This window comes from Mobula birostris, chromosome 8 (assembly GCF_030028105.1).
Source record: "Mobula birostris isolate sMobBir1 chromosome 8, sMobBir1.hap1, whole genome shotgun sequence".
Lineage (NCBI taxonomy): Eukaryota > Metazoa > Chordata > Chondrichthyes > Myliobatiformes > Myliobatidae > Mobula > Mobula birostris.
This window is the reverse complement of record NC_092377.1, coordinates 157119241-157143039: the sequence shown is the minus strand read 5'-3', so window position 1 is coordinate 157143039 and position 23799 is coordinate 157119241. Positions and strand designations below refer to the sequence as shown.

The 23799-nt window shown below is 46.4% G+C and overlaps 1 protein-coding gene across 6 annotated transcripts in view; it reads right to left on the bottom strand.

The window, feature by feature from the left end:
* LOC140201854 (transcription factor COE2) overlaps window positions 1–23799 on the bottom strand; it is a 340017-nt gene that overhangs the window by 306675 nt on the left and 9543 nt on the right. For all 6 annotated transcript variants that reach the window (XM_072266588.1, XM_072266587.1, XM_072266585.1 and 3 more), the window contains 3 exons: window positions 22007–22070; window positions 16828–16883; window positions 14369–14442 (listed from right to left, as the gene is read on the bottom strand). In XM_072266588.1, coding sequence (XP_072122689.1) covers window positions 14369–14442; window positions 16828–16883; window positions 22007–22070 — 194 coding nt within the window. The remainder of the gene's footprint in view (window positions 1–14368; window positions 14443–16827; window positions 16884–22006; window positions 22071–23799) is intronic.

Sequence of the window (23799 nt, the reverse complement as noted above, 5' to 3'; positions counted from 1 at the left end):
GACAAGATTTATTGCCCACCCCTCATTACTCCTGCACTCCAGCAATGGGTCGGGAATCTTGCATTTGCCAGACTGAGAAAGAAAGACATTTCCCTTCCTCAGGCAGATGAGATTTTGTAAGCCAGAAGTTGATTACTTATAGTTACTGACTTGCTGTGTTTTCTTTAAAATGCAGATTAATTTAGTTATTTGAATTTAAATTCCCCAGTTGTCCACACCCCCCGATAAGTGGTTTCGATCTCTGATTGCTACTCCAGTTTCCTGACGACTCTCCTTCTGTATCCAGGGTGGCGGGGTGGAGATACATCTCTACCAAAGGAGGTGTGAGTCACTCCTTCCCTCCGCTAGCCTGCTGGTCACCCTTGGGAAAGGTGTAGCGCTTGCTTAACCCCCCCCCCCCAATCAGGGTCACATGAAGCTATGGGAGCAGGTGGTGGATGGTCGTATGAGCAGCGGGGGCATATCACAAGTCCTGGTTATGCGACCACTGACACCAGGACCATGATCAGCTACGTCATACGAAATGGCGCATAAACTGTATCCATAGAAGGAGAGAGAGTGTGAAGGGGAGAGGGGAGGGGGAGAGGGCGGGAGAGAGGGAAGGGGAGATGGCGGGAGGGAGCGGAGGGGGAGAGGGCGGGAGAGAGGGGAGGGGGAGAGGGCGGGAGAGAGGGGAGGGGGAGAGGGGAGGGGGAGAGGGGTGGGGGAGAGGGGTGGGGGAGAGGGGTGGGGGAGAGGGGTGGGAGAGAGGGGTGGGAGAGAGGGGTGGGAGAGAGGGGTGGGAGAGAGGGGTGGGAGAGAGGGGTGGGAGAGAGGGGTGGGAGAGAGAAGGGGAGAGAGAAGGGGAGATGGTGGGAGGGAGCGGAGGGGGAGAGGGAAGGGGGAGCGGGCGGGGGAGAGGGGAGGGGGAGAGAGAAGGGGAGAGAGAAGGGGAGAGAGAAGGGGAGAGAGAAGGGGAGAGAGAAGGGGAGAGAGAAGGGGAGAGAGAAGGGGAGAGAGAAGGGGAGAGAGAAGGGGAGATGGTGGGAGGGAGCGGAGGGGGAGAGGGAAGAGGGAGCGGGCGGGAGAGAGGGAAGGGGAGAGGGCGGGAGAGAGGGAAGGGGGAGAGGGTGGGAGAGAGCGAAGGGGGAGAGGGAGAGAGTGAGGGAGTGGGGAGTAGAGTGGAGGGGAAGAGATCGAGAGAGTGTGGCAGAGAGTGGAAGGGAAGATTGATGGAGTGAGTGGGGGGAGAGTGGTGGGGAACTGAGGGAAAAAGTGAGATGGAGAGTGGGGGCAAGAGAAAAGATGGGAGTCAGGATGGGAACAGAGAGAGAATGGGGAGGAAGAGAGAGAATGTGGGGATCATTGTAGAGAGAGTGGGGGCAGGGGGAGGGAGGATGAGGGGGAAGATGAAGAAGAATGCAAGGAGGGAGGGGGAGTAGAGAAAGCAAGGGACAGTGAGAAAATCTGGGAGAAGAGGGATAGAAAAAATGTGAATGATGGAGAAAATGAAGGAATTGTTAAGGAGAGTGTGAACGAAATAGTCACTGAGAGAAAGAGACGAAGAGAGACGAGGGAAACCCATGAGTAAGACACCAATGGTATTTTCTTTAACATTCTCCGTGTTCCCAACCAAGTCCTTTCCCTGAGGCAGCACTCTGAGTGGTCTGTGGTCGGCACTCAGTGACCCCAAGAGTTCATACAGCACACTGCAGCCACCTCTTTCCCTGCAGACACCATCTTGGATTTACGGCCATTCAGCCCAGCGAGGGCCCTGCTGTCAGCAATGCTGCACATGAGCCTCCTCCTCACCAATTCATAGCCACCCCTTCTCCGTCAGTACACTCACCCAGCTTCCCATTCGATGCACCTTCAGCCGCTCTCCTGAGAAGCAAGCTCCACATTCCTGCCTGTCTGGGTGAGGGCTTTACCCTGATTGCCTCACTGGATTTGTTGCTGACTCCAGTGAAACCCCAGCGATCCAGCATCCAGTTGTTCAGAAGCACCAACAGAGCAGCATTTGGCTCGATCGCTAGTCCAGAGCGTAAGCCAAGGGTCCAGAGGTCGAGCGGAGGGCGCGCAGCCTGAGCAGTGGTTAGGATTCAGGACAACAGGGGTCAAGAACATTGGGGGGGAACAGGAAGGTTATCTTCTGAATGCTAGTGTCTCCCCTGCCAACACAGAGACCTTGGCAATCACTCTCAAAGACCATATTCTTCAGGGTTACTAAAGAACCCTGTCAAGCACTGCTTGAAATCTGATACCGCTTTTCATTCCTGCACAAGTTGCTAGCTCAAAAGAGGATAACGATTTCCAGCGGTCAAGCAGGCCAATCGGCCCAAAGGGTCCATGCCGGGCTAAAAATGTTGAATCTGTGCTGGTGGTTCTGAAAATTATGGTGTACAAAGATGGTCCAAAGGTTTGTTATTCTCCACCCATTAGCCCACCCCACCACCACTACATACACACCACCTAGCATCATGTTACATACAATCCGTCTACATGCATAACAGAAAGGCATCTCCGAATGCTCACCAGGTTGAATCTTGAAGTGGATGGGCTACAGCGAGAGAAGAGCACACCGAGTTCCCCTCCTGTACATAAGAAGAGGTTCTGCAGATGCTGGAGATCCAAGGCAACGCACACAAAATGCCGGAGGAACTCAGCAGCATCCACGGCAGGGATAACGAGTCGACATTTTAGGCCAACGCCCTTCATCAGGGCCTGCCTAATTCGTCCAGCACTTTCTGATTTTTTTAATTGTGTTCTTTATGCTACATCTGATTCGAAGTAACAATCATTTCGTTCTCCTTTACACTTGTGTGCTGAAGAAGGACAACAAATAATCTTGAATCTAATTATTCACTTGTTTGTTACATACACCCGTTAGGGTGCATTCTCCAGTTACTTCATAAGGTAACCGTAGCCTTCAGCCAGGAGCAGATGTCATCAGGTGGTTCCCAACCTTCACCGAGTGTTTCGACCCTTAACCACGTCACTCTCCAGTTGGTGGGCCGGCAGTGGTGGCCGAATCACTGCCCGTCTGCTCCTGGCTTCCGGCTCCCCTCCTCTCACCTACTCCAAATCCAACAAGAGGCTCGTTCTGCCTCTTCCCCCATCCTACGAGCTGCTTGTTTTTTTGCTCCTTTCGTCCAGGCCCAGACAATAGAACATCAAGAGATATTTGCCACGCTTCCTCTCAGTTGACTGACCGGGGATCTGTTTCCCAGCTGCATTTAAATCCAATAGTCCACAAAATCTGCTGGCCCAGCAGCACCAAAGTTCTGTGTATACTAGATTATTGGATCTTATCCGTAGTTCCTCAAGGTGGCTCGGAGTTCCATCTCCAACGCCCTTTCAGGCAGCAGTTTCCAGACCTCCAACACTCTGTCTACACTTCCCACTAACTTCAGAAAGCAGCCAACATAATCGAGGACCCCATCTGTCCCAGCAATTGTCTCTGCTCCCCTCTCCCATTGGGAAGAAGTTATAAAAGCTTGAAAGAACATACCACCAGGCTAAAGGAGAACATCAACCCCACTGTTACCAGACTCTTAAGCAGACCTCTGATCCGTTAAAGATGAACTCAGTCTTCCAAACCACTTTGATGTGGCCATTACATTTTATTTGTTTGCTTATGATGCACTTTCTCTGCAACATGATACACTCAGTGGCCACTCTATTCGGTACAGGAGGGGAACTCGGTGTGATCTTCTGCTGCTGTAGCCCATCCACTTCAAGGTTCAACGTGTTGTGCATTCAGAGATGCTCTTCTGCACACCACTGTTGTAACGTGTGGCTACTTGAGTTACTGTCGCCTGTTATCAGCTTGAACCAGTCTGGCCATTCTTCTCTAACCTCTCTCACTTACAAGACGTTTTCACTCACAGAACCACCGCTCACTGCATGCTTCTTATTTTTCACGCCATTCTCTGTAAACTCTAGAGACCGTAGTGCGTAAAAAATCCTTGGAGATCCAGCAGTTTCTGAGATGCTCAAACCATCAACAATCATTCCACGGTCAAAGTCACTTAGATCACATTTCTTCCCTATTCGGGTTGTTCTGAACAACAACTGAACCTCTTGACCATGCCTGCATGCTTTTATGCACTGAGTTGCTGCCATGTGATTGGCTAATTAGATATTCGCACTAATAAGCAAGTGTACCTAATAAAGTAGCCACTGAGTACATTCTGAAACCTGCTTTCTATTTACTACCTCAATGTACTTATGAACATCAGTGGCATACAGACGAAATTTTTCACTGTATCTCAGTAAACATGATAAAGAACCAATAATATACTGTGCACCAGGTTGACAGGGTTTATCCTATAAACCCCTCCATCACCTTCTGTGCTCTGGAGAGGGGATAGGGAGGGTATGTTCAAACAGGCATCCTTTGAGGTAGCTATGGAGATAAGGCAGATACATGTGTGGGATTGGAGGTTGCAGGACCTGTTGGTGTCACTGACCGAGGAGGGAAAAGCAGCGTAACAGCTGAAGCTACTGATTTGCAAACTGGACAAGGATTTTGCAATCAATGCAAATGGAAAAAGAATGTGTCAAAAATAATGAGAAGTTTTTTTTATATATATGTTCTTCTGAGAATAGAAGAATGTTGTCTTCTTTTTGTATGGTTTCAAATGCTGTAATTCACAGAATTTTGGGATCTTCGCAGAATTCATTTTGCAGATGTTAATGGCGAAAGTTCGAAGGTTGCGCTGTTTAAACGTTACCAGGAATGCGTAAAGCTCATCAGGGGAACCAGAATCTTGGAGAGTTTCTTTTGAAAGGTGGGGGATGGGGAGTGGGGTTTGCAATCCTGGTTAAATGTTTTACAAATTTGTTATATTTCTCTGGAAGCTCAAAATCCCAAAACATATAATTTGCAGGCCTGCAATTACCTCCTTTAATTCTTCTGTGTCTCACCCCTCCTTCAGATAGTTTTTAAAACTTATCTCTTCAACCAAGCTTTTGGCCTTCTGTCCTAAGAGGTCTTGTTATCAAACTTCACTCAATAATGTTCTTAGTAAGCATTATGCCACATCATGTAACATAGAGACACCATGTAAACACATTCATGTTCACAAATTTATACTTATACGACTGCTTATTTCATTATAATAGTGCCAGCAATATTACAAACACATGCACCTCGCCCTTTATGTCAACCTGTGAATCTTCAGACTATGTCACCTGGGGATTACGCAAATATTATTTTGAGACTGTGTGCAGGATTGTAACGATATGTATATGATGTGCTGCGCTTTACGCCTTGGCGCTGGAGGAACATTTTATTTAGCTGTATACATAGTTGAATGACAATGAACTTGAAATTGAAATCGTTAATTTTGACTTCCCTCCCTCCCCCAATTATCAACATTTGTCAACTTCCCTGAACTAGGGCCATCTCTCTGCCCCTCCAGCCATAATGTTCAGAAGTCATCTTCAGAAGTTTTCTGATGACTCTGCCATAGTTGAATGCATCAGCAAGGGAGATGAGGCTGAGTACAGGGCTACGGTAGGAAACTTTGTCACATGGTGTGAGCAGAATTATCTGCAGCTTAATGTGAGAAAGACTAAGGAGCTGGTGGTAGACCTGAGGAGAGCTAAGGTACCGGTGACCCCTGTTTCCATCCAGGGGGTCAGTGTGGACATGGTGGAGGATTACAAATACCCGGGGATACAAATTGACAATAAACTGGACTGGTCAAAGAACACTGAGGCTGTCTACAAGAAGGGTCAGAGCCGTCTCTATTTCCTGAGGAGACTGAGGTCCTTTAACATCTGCTAGATGATGCTGAGGATGTTCTACGAGTCTGTGGTGGCCAGTGCTATCATTTTTGCTGTTGTGTGCTGGGACAGCAGGCTGAGGGTAGCAGACACCAACAGAATCAACAAACTCATTCGTAAGGCCAGTGATGTTGTGGGGATGGAACTGGACTCTCTGACAGTGGTGTCTGAAAAGAGGATGCTGTCTAAGTTGCATGCCATCATGGACAATGTCTCCCATCCACTACATAATGTACTGGGTGGGCACAGGAGTACATTCAGCCAGAGACTCATTCCACCGAGATGCAACACAGAGCGTCATAGGAAGCCATTCCTGCCTGTGGCCATCAAACTTTACAACTCCTCCCTTGGAGGGTCAGACACCCTGAGCCAATAGGCTGGTCCTGGACTTATTTCCTGGCACAATTTACATATTACTATTTAACTACTTATGGTTTTATTACTATTTATTATTTATGGTGCAACTGTAATGAAAACCAGTCTCCCCCAGGATCAATAAAGTATGACTATGATCTTTAAAATATGCCTGCAAACATCCAGTTCCTGCTCCTAAATATCCATGCACTCCACATTTGGCCTCTGCTTTAATCCCTCAAACTGCTCCAAGGGTGGGGACTTGGAGAAAAGTAAATAGGTTCTTGATATCTCAGTGCACTGAATCGACCCCAGAAAGAGTTTCCCCCTCCCAAACAGTGTTGAACAAAGATAAGAGTGATGGGAACTATGTGGGAATGTTTTTGGGTCAGGGAAAGATTTCCAGTCATGTAGGCTTGCATGGAGAAAGGGAGGCAGGGTGATTCATTTCCCTGTGGGCATACTCAGCAAATTTTATTTATTTATTGAGATACAGCATGGAATAGGCCTTTACAGCACTTTGAGCCGCGATCCTCTAATTTAATCCTAGCCTAATCATGGGACAATTGACAAGGACCAATTAACCTATCAGCCAGTACATCTTTGGACTGCGGGAGAAAACCGGAGGAAACCCACATAGTCACAGGGAGAAGGTACAAACTTCTTACGGGCAGCGTCAGGAATTGAACCCGTGTTGCCGGCACTGTAAAGCGCTGTGCTAACCACTACTCCACCACACTGCCCATGCCCAATCTATAGAATAGTAACTATAACGGGATCAATGAAAGATCAAGCACAGTGCAGAGGACAATAAAATGTGCAAATGCAAACATAAACAAATAGCAATAAATAATGAGAACATGAAATGAGAAGATAAAGAGCCCTTAAAGTGAGATCATTGGATGTGGGAACATCGCAATGGACGGGCAAAAGAGTGTTATCCCCTTTCGTTCAGGTGCCTGATGGTTGAGGGGTAGTAACTGTTCTTGAACCTGGTGGTGTGAGTCCTAAGGCTCTTGTACCTTCTACTTAATGGCAGCAATAGACAATAGGTGCAGGAGTAGGCCATTCAGCCCTTCGAGCCAGCACCGCCAGCAGTGAGAAGAGAGCATGACCTGTTTGGTGGGGATCTCTGATGATGGATGCTGCTTTCCTACGACAGCATTTCATGTAGGTGCACGCAATGGTTTCAAGGGCTTTACCATGACTGTATGAGTCTCCCCCCCCAGGTGTTCCAGCTTCCTCTCACATTCCAAAGACCTCCGAGTTAGGATTAGCGAGCAGTGGGCAGGCTACGAAGGTGCTGAAAGCGTGCCAACACTCGTGGACTACCCGGCACGGTCCTCACTGACGCGAGCGATGAATTTCGCTGCATGTTTTGATGTTGTATGTAACAGATAAAGTTAATCTTTAAATTTTGATTTACCCCCTTTCCTCAGCCCACGCGACATCCAGAAGGTACTGTGCAGCAAAATAGATACTTTTGAAGTGTAGTCATTGTTAACCACACAGGAAATGCCGACTTGCACACAGCAAGTTCCCAAAAACAATGAGATCATGAATAGGACATCAGCTTTAAGAGCATTCAATGAGGGATAAGTATAGGATGGGACACTGGGGAGAAAGCCCATGTGCTTCTTTGGAAGAGTGTCATGGGATCTTTGACATCCACCTGAGAGAACAGATGGTGCCTCGGTTCATGCCTTATCCAGAGGTTTGACAGCAGGATACCTCTCCCTCAGTTCAGTGTTGACGTCGACCTGGTTTAGACCTTAAACCACAAAGGATCGATGAAAATGAGAGCGGAAGCCGTAGATGTCCAGGCATTTCTTGCCTAAGGAGCCGCAGTGGCATATTGAGACACAGATGGCATCAGTAAGGTTTCTCTTTATTCATTTTTTGATATCCAAGGCCAAAATTTATTTTCCCTTCCCAATAAAGAAGACATAGCAGGGTAGCGGTTAGTGTCACGCTTAACCGTGCTAGCTGTAAGATCAAGGTTCAATTCCTCCCGCTGCTTGTAAGGAGTTTGTATGTTCTCCCCATAACTACGTGAGTTTCCGCCAGGTTCTCAGGTTTCCTCCCACATTCCAAAGACGTGCGTTTAGGGTGAGGGTTAGTGAGCTGGGGGCAGGCTATGTTGGCACTGGAAGCGTGGCACATTCCTCGCTGTTTTGATTTGGTGCAAAGGACACGTTTCAATGTGCATTTCGATATACACGTGACAAATAAAACTAACCTTTAATCTGCCTTCGTGAACCACTGCCATCCTGCTGGTGAGGGGTTCCCACAATACTCCTGGGGAGGGAGGTTTAGGATTTTGGCCCAGTGACAAAAAAGAAACTACAAAACTATTGAAAGTCAGGATGATGTGCAAAAGGAGGGTAACTTCCAAGAGGCAGTGTTCCCATGTTCCTGACCTCCTTGGTGACAGAGATCGTGGGTCCGAAAAAGGCTACAGGAACAGCCTAGGCAAGAATCTGCGGTGCATTTTGCAGGTGGGGAGGAGAAGATGGCGGCACGACGCAGCGCACGCGGCTGCTCTGAAATTATATCGTATCTGTTAAGTAGGTACCATGCACAATCCTGATTTGATGGAGACGGACGTGAGAAGCACAGAGGAACATCTGGAGAAACTTCTGAAATACCTGCTTCGCTGCCACTGCTACTGTGCGATCGAGAATCTCCGGAGGGGAAAGCCCCAGATCCTTGGCTTTGCCCATTGCCTGTTGCCGGGGCCGGGATCGAAGCACTCAGCAGAGATGGTGCTTGGTGTTCGGTGTCGGAGGGTTGAAGTTTTCGGACGGACTCAAGAGTCGGCTGTGGTTGGGTGCTTCCAGGGTGCTGCATCAGCAAGTTTGCAGCGCTGGAGGTTCATGGCAGGAAGAGTTTCTCCCTTCTACCGTCTGCGTGAGATGATGGGACTTTCGAGAGACTTTGAGACTTTTTCTAACCGTGCCCATGGTCTGTTCTCCTATCAAATTATGGTATTGCTTTGCACTGTTGTAACTATATGTTATAATTATGTGGTTTTTGTCAGTTTTTTTAGTCTTGATTTGTCTTGTGTTTCTGTGATATCATTCCGGAGCAACATTGTATCACTTCTTAATGCATGCATTACTAAACAACAATAAAGAGGACTGCCTGTCCTCATAATCTAATCTAATCTAATATGGTACACCGTGCAGCCACTTACCAGCATTTATGGGGAAGTGGTGTGGGGTATTGCACGAGTGTTTTTTAAACAGAGTGCTTTGTAGGATAATGTAATGTAGAAGGATGAACTCTTAGATTCCTGTTGACCTACAATCTGCCTCGTATGTTTTTATCCGCCATGATGCACACCAACATCCCCTTAGGTCCGTGTTTTAGAACGGAGAGAAAAGACTTTTATCATAGATAGGAGGGGTAAACCTAAGTATATTTTGGTAGATCCCCTTAAACAGGCCCACCAAGATTTGGAGGATTCCGCTACCGTGCCCCCAGCGTCAGAACATGACCGTGAGCGTGTCAACACGCCTCTGAACGAGCCAGGGGCACCTGCTGTTACTCCACCCTCGAAGCATAACACCCGAGCCGGGCAGCTCATCCAAGCTCTGGACTCACTCACACTGCCAGTTTCAGTGAATTCTGGGGGTCCTGCGTAGGGTAATGCAGTAGTTGGAAATGTGCATAATTCACAACCACTGACATTGAGTTGGGGATCACTCTCAGAGGCTGGTCTGACGTGATGACATAATTATGAGTCTTTTTTTTAACCACACTTTATGCTCTGTGTTTCTCCTTCAACTTAAAACGCCTCTGCCGTTTTATTTTTGGAAACTTCCAGTTTTATCCCACAAGGAGTTAAGGTGCAAAGTAGAGACCATTCTATCACATTCCTATCTTGTGCCCTGCATGCAGCGGAAAGGCACTGGAGAATCAGAAACAAGAGATTCTGCAGATGCTAGAGATCCAGAGCAACACTGACAAAATGCCGGAAGAACTCCGCAAGTCAGGCAGCATCCGTGGAGGGGAATAAACTGTCGACATCTAAGGCCGAGATCATTGATCAGGCGTGATGAACGGTCGCCACTGATATTTAATTCCTCTCCGTAGATGCTGCCTGGCCTGCTGGGTTCCTCCAGCATTTTTGTGGGCATTACCCTGGCAAATCAGAAGTAGAGTGGCTTGCCACAGGATGCCTGCCTTCTAACCCACCACAGCAGCTATAATACCTTATGTGGCTGGACTAACTTCGTTAGTTTTTAAGTTGGTTTGTCATGTGTTTCGTGATATCATTCTGGAAAAACATTTTATCATTTCTTAATGCATGCATTACTAAATGACAATAAAAGGGGACTGCGTGTCCTCATAATCATAATCATAACTGAGTTTTGGTAATTATTACTCACAGGCTGTTGTTGGGAGGGGTGTGCATTGTTCCCATAAGACTAGAATTGGGTCGTTCAGCCCACCAAATCTCCTCCTCCATTTATTACCCCTCTGAACAGCATTCTCCTACCTACTCCCCCTGACCTTTGACACCATAAAGAGACTGCATTCACTCCAAATGGCAAAGAGGCTGTCACAGTGCAGCCCCAACCCTTCTGAGTAGTGTGTCAATGCAACACGGGCCAGTGGAACCAGTTTCTGTTGAAAGAAGTTCTCCAAAACAGAAAAATGGAAGCTCTGGAAGATACCAGGGCAAATCTGAAACCACAAACAACAGGAATTCTGCAGATGCTGGAAATTCAAGCAACACACATCAAAGTTCTGGTGAACGCAGCAGGCCAGGTAGCATCTCTAGGAAGAGGTACAGTCGACGTTTTGGGCCGAGACCCTTCGTCAGGACTAACTCTTACTAACTCTTCCTTCAGTTAGCCCTGACGAAGGGTCTCAGCCCGAAACGTCAACTGTGCCTCTTCCTAGAGATGCTGCCTGGCCTGCTGCGTTCACCAGCAACTTTGATGTCTGTTGCTCAAATCTGAAACCGAGTGTGATTCAGACAGAGGCACCTGGCGTAGTCCGTCCCCAGAGAGCAGAAGCCTCTGTTTGTTCTCCAGGTATACAGCACCTGATTGGGCTGCCGCATACCCACAATGAGTTCTGCTGCACTACCTCATCACTAATTGCTACCTTGCACCTGTGAATTTATATTTTTTGTGCGATTTTCATGTCAATACAATAAAAGGAGGTGGGGAATGAGCTGAACTCACTTTGTTTTCTCAATGCCAGGGGCCATACCTTCCCCCATTGTGTTCCCAGTGTTCTAGCTCAGCAGCAGTACACTAGGGCTGCGGTTAGGTTACTGGATGGCAGCTGGAGCCTTGATCCAGAGATGGGTGTTTGAAACCCACCATTGTGGCTTGGCAATTTAAATTAGATAATTAGCTAAAGCTGGATGTTTTTTTTAAAAAAAAAGAAAAAGCTGTTCTCGGTGACCTTAATCACGAAACTCTCAGGTTGTTATAAAAGCCATAATAATGTAAAATTAGCATTTGAGTCACTTTTTGAAGGGTGATAGATCCAGTTTTGGATAATGGGATTAACATGGAAGGGTGACTGCGGGTCAGCAAGGACAAGTAGGGCTGAATGGCCTGTTCTCGTGTTGCACAATTTTGTGAAACCCTGCATAGATGTGACTTCAGACCCAAAGCAATACAGTCAACTCTTAACATGTCTCCCTCCAAATGGACCAAGATTTGGAGGCTTGCGTGTCTCAGTGACCCGAAGAGCTGTGTTGGCTGGAGTCAGGGCTTTATGCTTTGGCTTCTGGTAGGGTCATCCATGCCAAACAGGTCAAAAGGTAGAGGCCAGACTAAGAGTGGTTCACTTGCACTCCAGGTTCTGGGTTTCACCTCAGGGCTATCAACTTTGACGGGTCAAACAAAACTGTTACAGAAACAGCAATGAAGAATCCTTCTACAGATCTGTGTGTGACGGTATTCCTGAGTCTCCACCCGGGATTTGTATGGCTTATAGCAGTGAAGGCAGAGAAGAAGGTACTGGCGTGATGAAGGAAGCACTGCCAAGACCAAGACTAAAATTGGTGGCCAAGGACAGATAGAGATGGAGGACTCCATTGCTTCCCTAAACGACAGCGGTGTAACTGGCGGTAGGTTAGTAAATACGTTAACATGCCTGACCAGTTCAGGTGCAGTTAAGGATAGGCAATGAGTGCTGGCACTTACAGCCTGTGAATGGATTAATAAGTGATGGCGGTGCACCATCTCAACCTGATCCTTCACCATATGTCTGTTCTGCCTGTACAAATCTAGGCAGCTTGCCTTAGATCTAGCCACCAGTCGTCTCTCAAACAGCAAATTGTAGCAACTGTGACCATTTTAAGTGGCGGAGCATATTCAAAGGGATAAATAGACTGCTCCTGTCTTCTATGTCGACAGGAGCAGAATTAGGCCATTCAGCCCATTGAGTTTGTCACACCATTCCATCATGCCTGATTTATTATCCCTCCAAGCACTGTACTCCTGCCTTCTCCCCATAATCTTTGATACCCTTACTAATCAAGAATCTATCAACCTCCACTTTCAATACATCCAATGACTGTGGAGGCCAAGTCATTCCCACACTGATACCTCACCTCCAAACAATTGATCTATGACCAATCACAAGATCTAACCTCACAGCCCTTGACTAGCTTAGTATCACAGTTAAAGGTGCATTTTCTAACAAACCCATCACCCCCTTTGCTTCCCCATATTTCCTTATTTCCAGTGATTTCATAAGGTAAACTGGATCATTCTGGAATGGTTATCTGGTGCACAATGGAATCAGTTTGGAGATTGGTATTGTATAGTAATGGTTTGGCAAATCAACACAGAACGAACAATTAGAAGAAACACTGAACTTTACACCAGTACTTTAGGATGAAAGCACCGTAGCAAATCACGTGACATTGCCTAGAAAAAGACGTAGCAAGTTCAAAATGCTCACGGTCCTTTACCCATTCCTTAACTCCAAACATAATACGCGGTACACATCAGTGTAGCGGTTAGCACAATGCCTTACAGAATGCCAGCAGGAAGATCAGGGTTCAATTCCTGACACTGTCTGTAAGGAGTGTGTACGTTCTCCTCGTGACCACCTAGGGCTTCCTCCCACATTCCAAAGACATATGAGATAGGGTTAGTAAATTGAGGGAAAACTACAAAAGCATGCAACACTTGTGGGTTGTGTCCAGCATATTGGCGATGCATCGCACTGTATGTATTGATGTACACATGACAAATAAATCTAATCTTCAATATTATTCTCACCAATTATTCTTTAATTACTCTCAGTGAAACTTCAAAGAGGACAATGACCTTGACATGAGGTTTGAAGGCTTGAGTGCCTCAATGATCCAGAAATCTATGTTGGCTGGATTTGGGGCCTTGTCCTCTGACTCTTGGCAGGGTCAAAAAATCGAGGCCAGATTAAGAGTGGCCCACCGGTCCTCCAGGTTCAGAGTTTCAGCTCAGGGCTAACAACCCTGACTGGTCAAAGAAAATTGTTACAGAAACAGCAATGAAGAATCTTCCTATATCTGTGTGCAACAGTATTCCTGAGTCTCCACGATATTCCTGACCGATAGTAGTGAAAACCAAGAGGAAGCTACTGGCACAATGAAGGAAGCCCTGAACACTGCCAAGACCAAAATTAGTTTGGATGGCCAAAGACAGGGATGGGGGACTTCAGTGCTGCCCTTCACGCCAGAGGCATAGCAGGCTGTAAGGGGACTCTCAGTTAGAAAGATTGCATTCTGTGGGATCTCGCTCTGCACAAACTAGATGCCACATTTCCCCACACCACAGCAGCAACTGGTCTGTTCTCCACCTGAATTTCCTTTCCATTGAAACAATGGGAGCTCATCCAACACTGCTGGTTGTCTTTGACCACATGGGCTAATTATTTAATTCCCCTCCAATTTACACCTTATCATGGGGATTGCAGAAAACCCGTTTGAGAGGAGGTTCACCCATTACATTGCAAAATGGAACAGATGGTCCAGAAGCCCTGTGCTATGAAACACAAGATCATTCCCATAGAGATCTGAAGCTTCTGAGTCACTATGCAATTAATTAAGAAACTTGAAGCCATATTTTTTCTCTGGAGGACCTGCATTTCTTAATATGTTCTCTATTAACCCAACGAAATGCTTGGTGCATCTTGCATAATTCCAGATTCAAGGATATCCCATCATCGCTGAGACAAATGGGCAAGTCAACACGAAACAGCTCTGCAATTGGCTGGGCCTTACCTGCACATCACTTCATGAGTAAGAAGCACCCGGCACATTTCTGGGTTTTTATTTTGACCCTCGTAGACAATTGGCTGCAAAGAGAGTTTTAGAATTATTGATCAGCTCGGTGTCAAGGATTGTTAGGAGCAAGGGCATTCGACAAACTGGTAAACCGCGCCAATCTAGCATGCACACAATGGAGGAACTCAGTAAGTCAGGCAGCATCTACGGAGAGGAATAAACAAGAAAAGTTTGGGGTCGAAGCCCTTTATCAGGACTATTTTTTCCCCTCCGTAAAAGCTGCCTGACTTGCTGAATTCCTCCAGCCTTTTGTGTGTGCTGTTTAAGATTTCCAGCATCTGTAAGAATCTCTTGCGCTTACCCTGTGGTCTTTGGGGCCACCTGAAGATCCTTCTTTATCAACTAAGATGGCCTCTGGATGGCCATGTCCTGACTCTCCTCTCGTTCAAATCCGCCGGGATTTGAAACCCTCACTGCAGTAACAAATTTATCCGTTTCCCAAACTAAATCTGATTTGCTTTCAACTTCAAATACCGTGATCTCAGCCCTCGCAATTTCTTTTCAACGCACCAATTCTCCTGACACCCGGAATTACTTCGCCCAACTCAGCACCTTCCAGTGCCAATGGCGGTTAACAAATGGAGTCTGAAAGTTACATTAAGTAAAATTAATACATGAATGGAGGAGTTGGAAGTGTGTTGCTAATTAGCTCAAGCGTTGCGTATTCTAGGCTAATCCGCGCGGCAGCCCGACGGGAACGTTCGCTTCTAGATGTATTGACGTCACGGGATAAAATACGCAGCTGTTAAATGTACTGAGCACAGGGGACTCGAGGGTGCAGTGGGCGAGACGCTATCCTTTCACCTCTGAGGCCTGGGTTGCAATTCAGCCCAGACTGACGGGATGAAAATTTCCTCCTGCCGGCAGCTGCGACGATGCCCCAGTGGAACGAGGATCCGTCTGTTGGTGCCCCATGTGAAACGGCTCTGGGGGTGTCACAGCCGATTCCTACTGGAGCCAGTGTGCGTGCGGTTCCTGTCACACAGGGTCAGTCTCATTCACAGAGGCACATGTGGCACAGGGACTGGGAAGGAGTGAATTTACTGCTATCCTACCGAGGTATGAGCCCTAAGGGGCTGGCCAGAGAAAGGATAGATTTTCCTGCCCTGGAAATGATTGATGTTGGTAATGTATAACCGACATTTTAAAAATCCGCAAATAAACGATTATTAAATTATTTCCCATCAATGACAAGTTCACCACTCTGGCACTGTATAAAAAAAAAGTCACAATTCGGATATAGTCATCTGATGTATCTCCTAATCCACGCCAGAATTAGATTCAGGTTTAATATCAGTGGCATACGTTGTGAAATTTGTTGTTATGCGGCAGCAGTACATTGCAGTGCATAATAATATAACATTATTATAAATTACAGTATGTACATATATATTTAAAGGGTTAAATTAAATAAGTGGTGCAATTTTTTTTTCAAAGTAGTGAGGTACAATGTCCATTCAGAAATCTGATGGCAGAGAGGGAAAGGCTGTTCCTGAATCGCTGAATGTGCACCCTCGGGCTCCTCTGCCCCTCCCTAATGGTTGTCATGGAGAATGTGTATTTTCCATGACTCTCCTGACCTCTGTGGACAATATCTCTTCCCGCCCTGTTCTGCCTTACTCTTCTGGAAAAATTTGACGCCAGTTGGTAGGCGGTGTTGTCGATTAAATCACCCCTCTAGAACCTTGCCATTTCCAGATCTCTGGGTAATGACCACCAGGTTCTTAACCAGCCTGATTCCATCAGCTGTGAAAAAAAGAGTGGATGGCTTTTTGCCTTTCTAGTCTTACATTTTAGAGATCACATGTAGTACCCGTTCACCACCTCTACTCCCCGCCAGGAGAGCGTATGACTCAGTAGTTCACCTGCACAGACCGAATAACGAAAAGCAGCATTGATAATGATTGTGCGTACTCGGGACGTCGAGAGCTTAACTTACAAATTAACCCTTACTTTGTCCTATAACTCCGACTGTGATAGAAGTTACGACTAATTTCTCTAAGAGAGCCAGGTTTAACTTTGGGGTCGTAACTTTTCAAAACTATTTGCTGATTGTGTTAAGTATAAAGCTTTTTAAAATTCTGAATCGTGTCTGAATTTAAATAGAACTGCCTATGATCACGAAGTCCGCTAAAGTAATTAAGACCATCTCAACTTTACAGAGGGTGAACTCCTTTGCATCAAACATCTCCGTCGTGTAGTTACCGGCTTCTGCTGCCTACACGATGTAATAGCGCCTCGTTTCCTTTGTAGGTCAAGGTAAGTGTACACCGGGTTTTAGCTGTGGTCAGTCCATCGCTTCAGTTGGCTTAAAATTGTGACTTTGGGAAAGTTTGGCAGAATTGCGTGTAATATTCTGGGGGTCACGCGGAGGCAAATGCAATTAATCTCAGTACCTGTTTGGTCACGGAATCGATGAGTCGCACGTAGAGATCCTGCTCCGTTCGCACACCTGTACGGAATCAGAATCGGGATCAGATTTAATACCACCGGCATATGTTGTGAAATTATTAACTTCACGGCAGCAGTACTGCACAATGTAATACATGATAAATATAGGGGGAAAGTAATGAATTACAGTAAGTATATCGATGTCTATTAAATAGTTAGGTTAAAATAACTAGTGTAAAAAAAAGCAGTGAGGTGGTGTTTATGGGTTCAATGTCCATTCAGAAATCGTATAGCAGAGGGGAAGAAGCTGTTCCTGAATCACTGAGTGTGTGCCTTCAGGCTCCTGTACCTCCTTCCTGATGGTAACAATGAGAAGAGGATATGTTCTGGTGACGGGGGTCCCTTATGACGGACGCCTCATTCCTAAGACACCAGTCCGTGAATGTGTTTTGGACACTACGGAGGCTAGTGCCCATGATGGAGCTGACTGAGTTAACAACTTTCTGCAACTTGCTTCGATCCTGTGCAGTCGCCTCGCCCGTTTCAGACGGTGATGCAGCCAGTCAGAATGCTCTCCCCGGTACATTTGTAGAACTTTTCGAGTGTTTTAGTTGATAAACCAAATCTCCTCAAACTCGTAATAACATATCCCCGCTGTCTCGCCTTCTTTATAGCTGCATCAGTCTGATGCGTCCAGGTTGGGTTAGGTACCCGTTAGCAATAGAAACATCGTGTGTTAAACCAACTAAGCAGAAATGGGCCGTGAAGATAACAGTCACGTCACGTCCCTGACCTGAAGTGTAATATTTAGCATTTACCGGCGCTGTGCGATGTTGGGTTGACCCAGAAAACATACGCTGAGATCGGGCTCGGCATCAACGCGGACTCGCAGAAAACGTGCGATGCAGAGGGAGGCTAATCGGCCCGTTGCGTCCGTGGCGATCGACAAAGAGTCACGGAGTTTGATCAGCCGCCACGCAGGGTATTTTTGTCCCGCAGTTCACGGTACTTAACGAAAACGCTGAGGTAAACAGTTTTAAGTGGACGGACAATCTCCGCCTTCATCGTGAATTCCAATTATCGACTACTCCTGCACAACATCCTCTGTTTCCCGGTCTCCCTCCAAAACTTAGAGTGATACCGCGCAGGAACGGGCCATTCAGCCCACTATGCCTGTGCCGGCCATTCGGTTCACTATTCCTGTACCGGCCATGACGTCAAGTTAAGCTAAACCTATTTCCCGCACAGGGGCCGTATCCCTCTATCATCTGCATGTTAATGTGCCTGTCCAAATGCCACTTCTGTGTCTGCTTTCGCCCCTGGCAGTGCGTTCCAGGTACCCACCACTCCCTGTGTAAAAAAAAATCGCCCCTTACGTCTCCCTTAACCTTTCCCCCTGTCGTTTGAAAGCTATATCCTCTGTATTTGACTGAACGACCCTGGAAAGGGATATTTCGACTAGCTACCCTGTCTACTGATGTGCCTGTAATAGTATTGTAAACTTCCGTCACCTCTCCCCTCAGCCTCCGACGCTCTGGAGAAAACAACTCAAGTCTGCCGACCTCAGCAACCAGCTAATACCCTCTAATCCAGGTAGCCCCCGGTGAGATCTTCCGCCACCTTTTCAAAGCCTTCACATCCTTCCTATAATGGGGCAACCAAAACTGAACACGCTGCCCTAGGTGCGGCCGAATCAGAGTTTTATAAGCTGCAGCCGAATTTCCTAACCTGTACTCAACGCCCTAAGTGACTAAGGACATGTTCGGGGTTCTGCGAACAGCTTTGGGCCCCTTACCTAGGAAAGAATCTGCTGGCATTGGAGAGGGTCCTGAGGGGGTTCACGAGAATTATCTTGGGAATGAAAGGGTTAACATATGAGGAGCATTAGATGGCTCTGGGCCTGTACTCGCTGGAGTTGTTTTTTTTCAGAATGAGGGGGGAATCTCAGTGAAAGTCATCAAATATCGAAAAGGCTTAGACAAAGTCGACACGGGGGAGTGGGGGGGGGGGGTAGTTCCAATGGTCCAGGACCAGAGGGCGCAGCCTCGGAGTAGAAGATGAGGAGGAACTTCGTGGCGAACCTTTGAAACTCACAGCCGCAGGCGGCTGCGGAGGCCAAGTCATTGGGTATAGTTAAAGCGCGTGTTGATAGGTTCTTGATTAGTAAGGTCATCAAAGGTTGCAGCGAGGAGCTACGAGAATGGGGTTGAGAGGTTTAATAAATCAGCCATGATCCAATGGTGAAACAGATTCAATGGCCTCTTATGTCTTATGGGCTTTTTCCATATGCCTTCGTTACCATCTGGTTTACTTGTGCTGCCACTTTCAGAGAACTATAGACTTGGGCCCTTAAGGTCCATCTGTACATCGGTGCTCTTGAGGGTCCTGCAATTTACTGTGTGCCTTCAAACTTCAGAGTAAATTTATTATCAAGGTAAGTACACGTTACTATATACTGAAATTCGTTTTTTTTTCCCCCCTTGCAGGCATCTCCAGGGAAAAATACAATAAAATTTTACCAAAAAAAACTTTAGACAAAGACTGAAAAAAAATAAACAAAAGTAAACAAGCTCCAGATAAATAACGCTGAAAACATGAGTTGTAAAGAGCCTTTGAAAGTGAATCTGTAGGTCATAGAATCAGTTCAGAATACCTTCCCCTTACATTTGACCTCCCAAAGTGCAACACTACACACTTGCCCGATAAAGCTCCATCTGCCCTTTCTCCGCCAATAACTGCAGCTGACTCACATCTTGCTCTATCCTCACCAGTTTTTGCGTTGTCTTCCAACTTACTCATCAGAGCACATATATTTTCATCCAAGTCATTAGTATATACTGAAAATCTGTGGGCCCCCACTGGACAGAGACCTCCAGCGAGAATAACCGCACTCACCCAATACCCTCTTGTCTTCTGTAACCAAGCCAAATCTGAATGAAATCAGTCAAATCGAGTGGAGCCCATGTGTATTATTCTTCTGGGGCAGCCTACCGTAAGGAGCTTTGTCAAATACCCTACTAAAATCCGTGTCCACAACATCCGATGCTCTGTCCTCATCAGTCACCCTCGTCAGCTTCACGAAAAAAAGGTCAATCAAGTTTGTAAGATATGACCTGCCCCTTACAACTTGACACCGATTCTTTTAAATCTTTGGTTCTTGGTTCTTGATCCTCCAAAATATTCCGCATGGAATTTAAACTGGAGGTGGCGGAGGGTGGACTTAAGAAGGAGATTATTGAAGAAGAAAAGCTGCCTTAAATTTAATTGGGTTTGGTTGTGTGACTATGGTAGGATGAAGATTATTCCATGCTTTAATTGTGGGGGGGGGGGGAATGAATTGCTGTACACATCTGACTTGGTAGTTAGTATTTCAAACTGAGTTGGGTGCCCTCGCCTGCTCCGAATAGGTTTGGGCTTGATATGGGATTGGTAGTCTATGTCGAGTTGAACATTTAACAGGTCAGGCGGTGTGCTTCACGTCTGTCTTGGAGAGAGTTCCACATTAATGAATTTAAAAGTTGAGTAACACTCGTTTCTCTCTCATAGGTATTTGTGACAAACCGGCTGCCTGTCTTTGGACTCGCTCGGTGGAAGTAGTGTTTTTGTTTGTGTTTGGGTCCCATGCGGCAACTGCATATTCCAAATGTGGCCTAACAAGGGTGAGGCACAACTTCTCCTTAACTGAATCTTTATTTTTCTTTTAAGTCCTTCAGCAGAACCGAACTGAAAAGCAGAACAGAAGTGAAGGGCTCCTTCCTTTCAATTTACTCTACTGTATCTAGCCCATTCAGATATTTTACACACCTGAGACACGCCTCGGTTTATGCCTGAAATGTACCAGTCGTTTCTGTCAGTGTGCGGACTGTACTTTCTCTTTTCCCCGCGCGTACGCTTTGCCCTTCGATTCTTTAACATTTATGTCTAATTCTTTGTCTTTGCACGAGCGCTGTTTTCTTTTCACATTGTCTTACAGGTATCTCATTTGGGATCATGGAGTTTGTTAAACTCTGTTTTATATGTCTTGTATTCAATTTGGGATAATTTAATTATCACGGGATTGTCAATGTCCGGAACTCCTGCGTGCTCCGGGGTGTATTTCAGAGGTGGGGGCATGCCACCCATCTTTGTTAGGTCGTTGTGGTTCCTTATCGGACCGAGCCCTTCTGTGTATCATCAATAAGTTCAGTTCGTCGGAACTGTGTATTGTTTGCCTGAGCTCTTGTTAGTTTTTCTAGTTAATCTTTGTAATAAATCTTTGGTCTTGTTTGAATCGCCAAAGTCTCTGTAATTCCTGCACTCGAGTTCGCTAGTGATCCTTTGGTATTTCATACATCTTGAAACGTCTCCCATTCTATACCAGAAAATAATTCGTTAGTTGAATAAAACAACTGGGAAACTGCTCCAAAATTGTGATTTTGGAGGGAAAAGGAAACCCTCTTTTAAAAATAATGATACACAGTGAGATCTTTGACTTAGTCGTCTTGCTGAGGCCGATCTTAACCCTGGTCTGTCCTTACTGAGAAACATCTGGTCTTCCCGTGACTAGTTTCCTACGTGGATATTTGGAAAGTAATTGATCGATTCTAAGTTACAGGTAGAACTGAGCCTCTCCCTCGATTTTGGGCTTCACGAACATTTCAACCCCAATGTTTCCCTATCTCCTTACGACACAGAAGGGAGCCATTTGGCCCATTGCGTCTGTTGGGGCTCCTGGAGCAAAGCCATTCGCCATTCATTTTTCGTGTAACTTAGTCACCAATCCGTGCCCACCACCCGCTGCCCCCCCCCCGCTGCACTCTAGGTTCTACAGTCAGCTGCACACCAGCGGCAATTTACAATGCCCTACCAACCCTCCGTCCGGGTATCTTTGAGGTAAACCAGAGCACCCGGGGTAAACTATTCGGTTAGAGGCAGAACGTGCAAACTCCATACAGACCACACCAGCGGTCAGGATCCAAACCCCGCTCACTAAAAGTGCGTGAGGAGGGTATCTGAACGGCCGAAACACAAACATTTTATTCGCTGCGCTTTGCACCAGATTATACCTCAGGAGGATGAAGTGCTGAGATGGGACGTTTTGGGATGACGCTGTCCTAATAGACCGCCTCGCCCACTGCCCACCACTCCCCACCACTCCCTACCTATCCCCAGCTCAGCTAACTGCCAGTTATCTGAGAGACTCACCATTACTGTACAGCAACTGAAGCTTGTAATGCGTCCCGTTATTCGTCTTATCATTCCCCGGCTCCTGAAAGAATAATTTTGCAGAGTTGAGCAGAAAATTCTCAACTCTGTGCTGTTTTTGCGTTAACAAAACACTACCTTCATTCTTCCGGGCGAAAGCGGATGAAAACACTCAATTAAATCCCGCTGTAATCCACCGAGCAAACATGAGAGAGATTCCCACAGACATCAAACATTATGATATTTGTGACAAAACTTCTCATAATATTTTATTATGACTTAAATAGAATTCAAAGTGCCCAGTTTATTTCTGACATTCTTGTTAGTCGGCTGAGGTACAGTGACGTGATCATTAACCAAAAAAAAAGTTTTCCGGTGTTAACTTGACCGCCAGGAAGAGGGATGGGTAAAAGTGGAGGGAATTACCCCTCTCCACCCAAAAAAAAAGGATCTGATAAATTGGATAAAAATAGAAACAAACACAACAGATAGTGGAAATTAAAATAGACGCGGAAATCCCAGGAAAGACTCTGCAGGTCAGGCAACGCCTGTGGGAAGAGAAGCGGAGTTAACGTTTCAGGTAGTCAGAACTCATTGAATTCGACTGCGTCTGCAGCAAACATTTTGGACTGGGTGTTGAAATTTGCATTTTCTAGGCCTGCGGATGGTTGCGACCATTCGACTGCTTTGGTTTGGTCCCTTTACCGGCGTCAGGCCAGCCATTAATACATTAACACATTAATAAACGCCTTTAGCCATGGGGTGGGATGGGGGTTACGCTCGAAGCCGGGTCAACGCAACACACACAAAATACTGGAGGAACTCATCAGGCCAGGCAGCATCTATGGAAATGAGTACACAGTCGACGTTTCGAGCCAAGACCTTTCATCAGGACCTTACTCCTTTCCATGGACGCTACCTGACCTGATGAGTTCCTTCAGCATTTGTCGGCGTGTTCCTTTGGATTTCCAGCATCTGCGGATTTTCGCGTGTTTGAGTAATTGTCAAAATTCAGTGGTGCAAAGACAACCCTCCCCACCTGAGGCCGAATTCTATTCCTCATCTGACTGTCGGTCCGACCTCCCGACGAATAACAACGCCGGAGAGCAGAGCAGCGGAGCTGGGGGCTCCCAGATTACGGCAGCGGTTAACGCAACGCAAAGTACACCTGTAGCTTGAGGTTGTAAAGCTCTTTCTTTCTCTTTCACGCACTCCTCACGCAATTACACTCTCACACACACGCACACTCTATCATGCACCTACATGAACACAACACACTCTCTCTCTCTCTCACACACACATGCACCTTCTCACACACACACACACACAAATGCACCTTCTCACACACACGCACATACATAACCATACTCCCAAAAACATTCTCTCGAACACACTTGTACGCACTCTGAACTCACGCACACGCTTACATATTATTTTAAACATTCTCAGATACACGCAGACACAAATTTCGCTCACACCTGCATTCACAATCACACGCAAAACTCTCGCACATCTGCACAAGTTCATTGGTACATAAACACGCGCGCTAATTCTAGTTCTGCTACACACAGATTCAAACTTTTGCTCAGTCTTATCGTTTAGTCGCATTCAAACTTCGAGACAGAGCTAACAAAAGGGTCCGACAATGTTTTTAAATTTTGCTTGAATTTTTCGTGTCAACCCCGCCGTGGAGGCTTTTTGTGAGGGGGCTGGTTTGGAAACCGTGATCCTGATTAATTTAGGGACTTTCTGCTCGCTCGCTCCTTTTTCCGGCACAGATATGTTGAACAAAT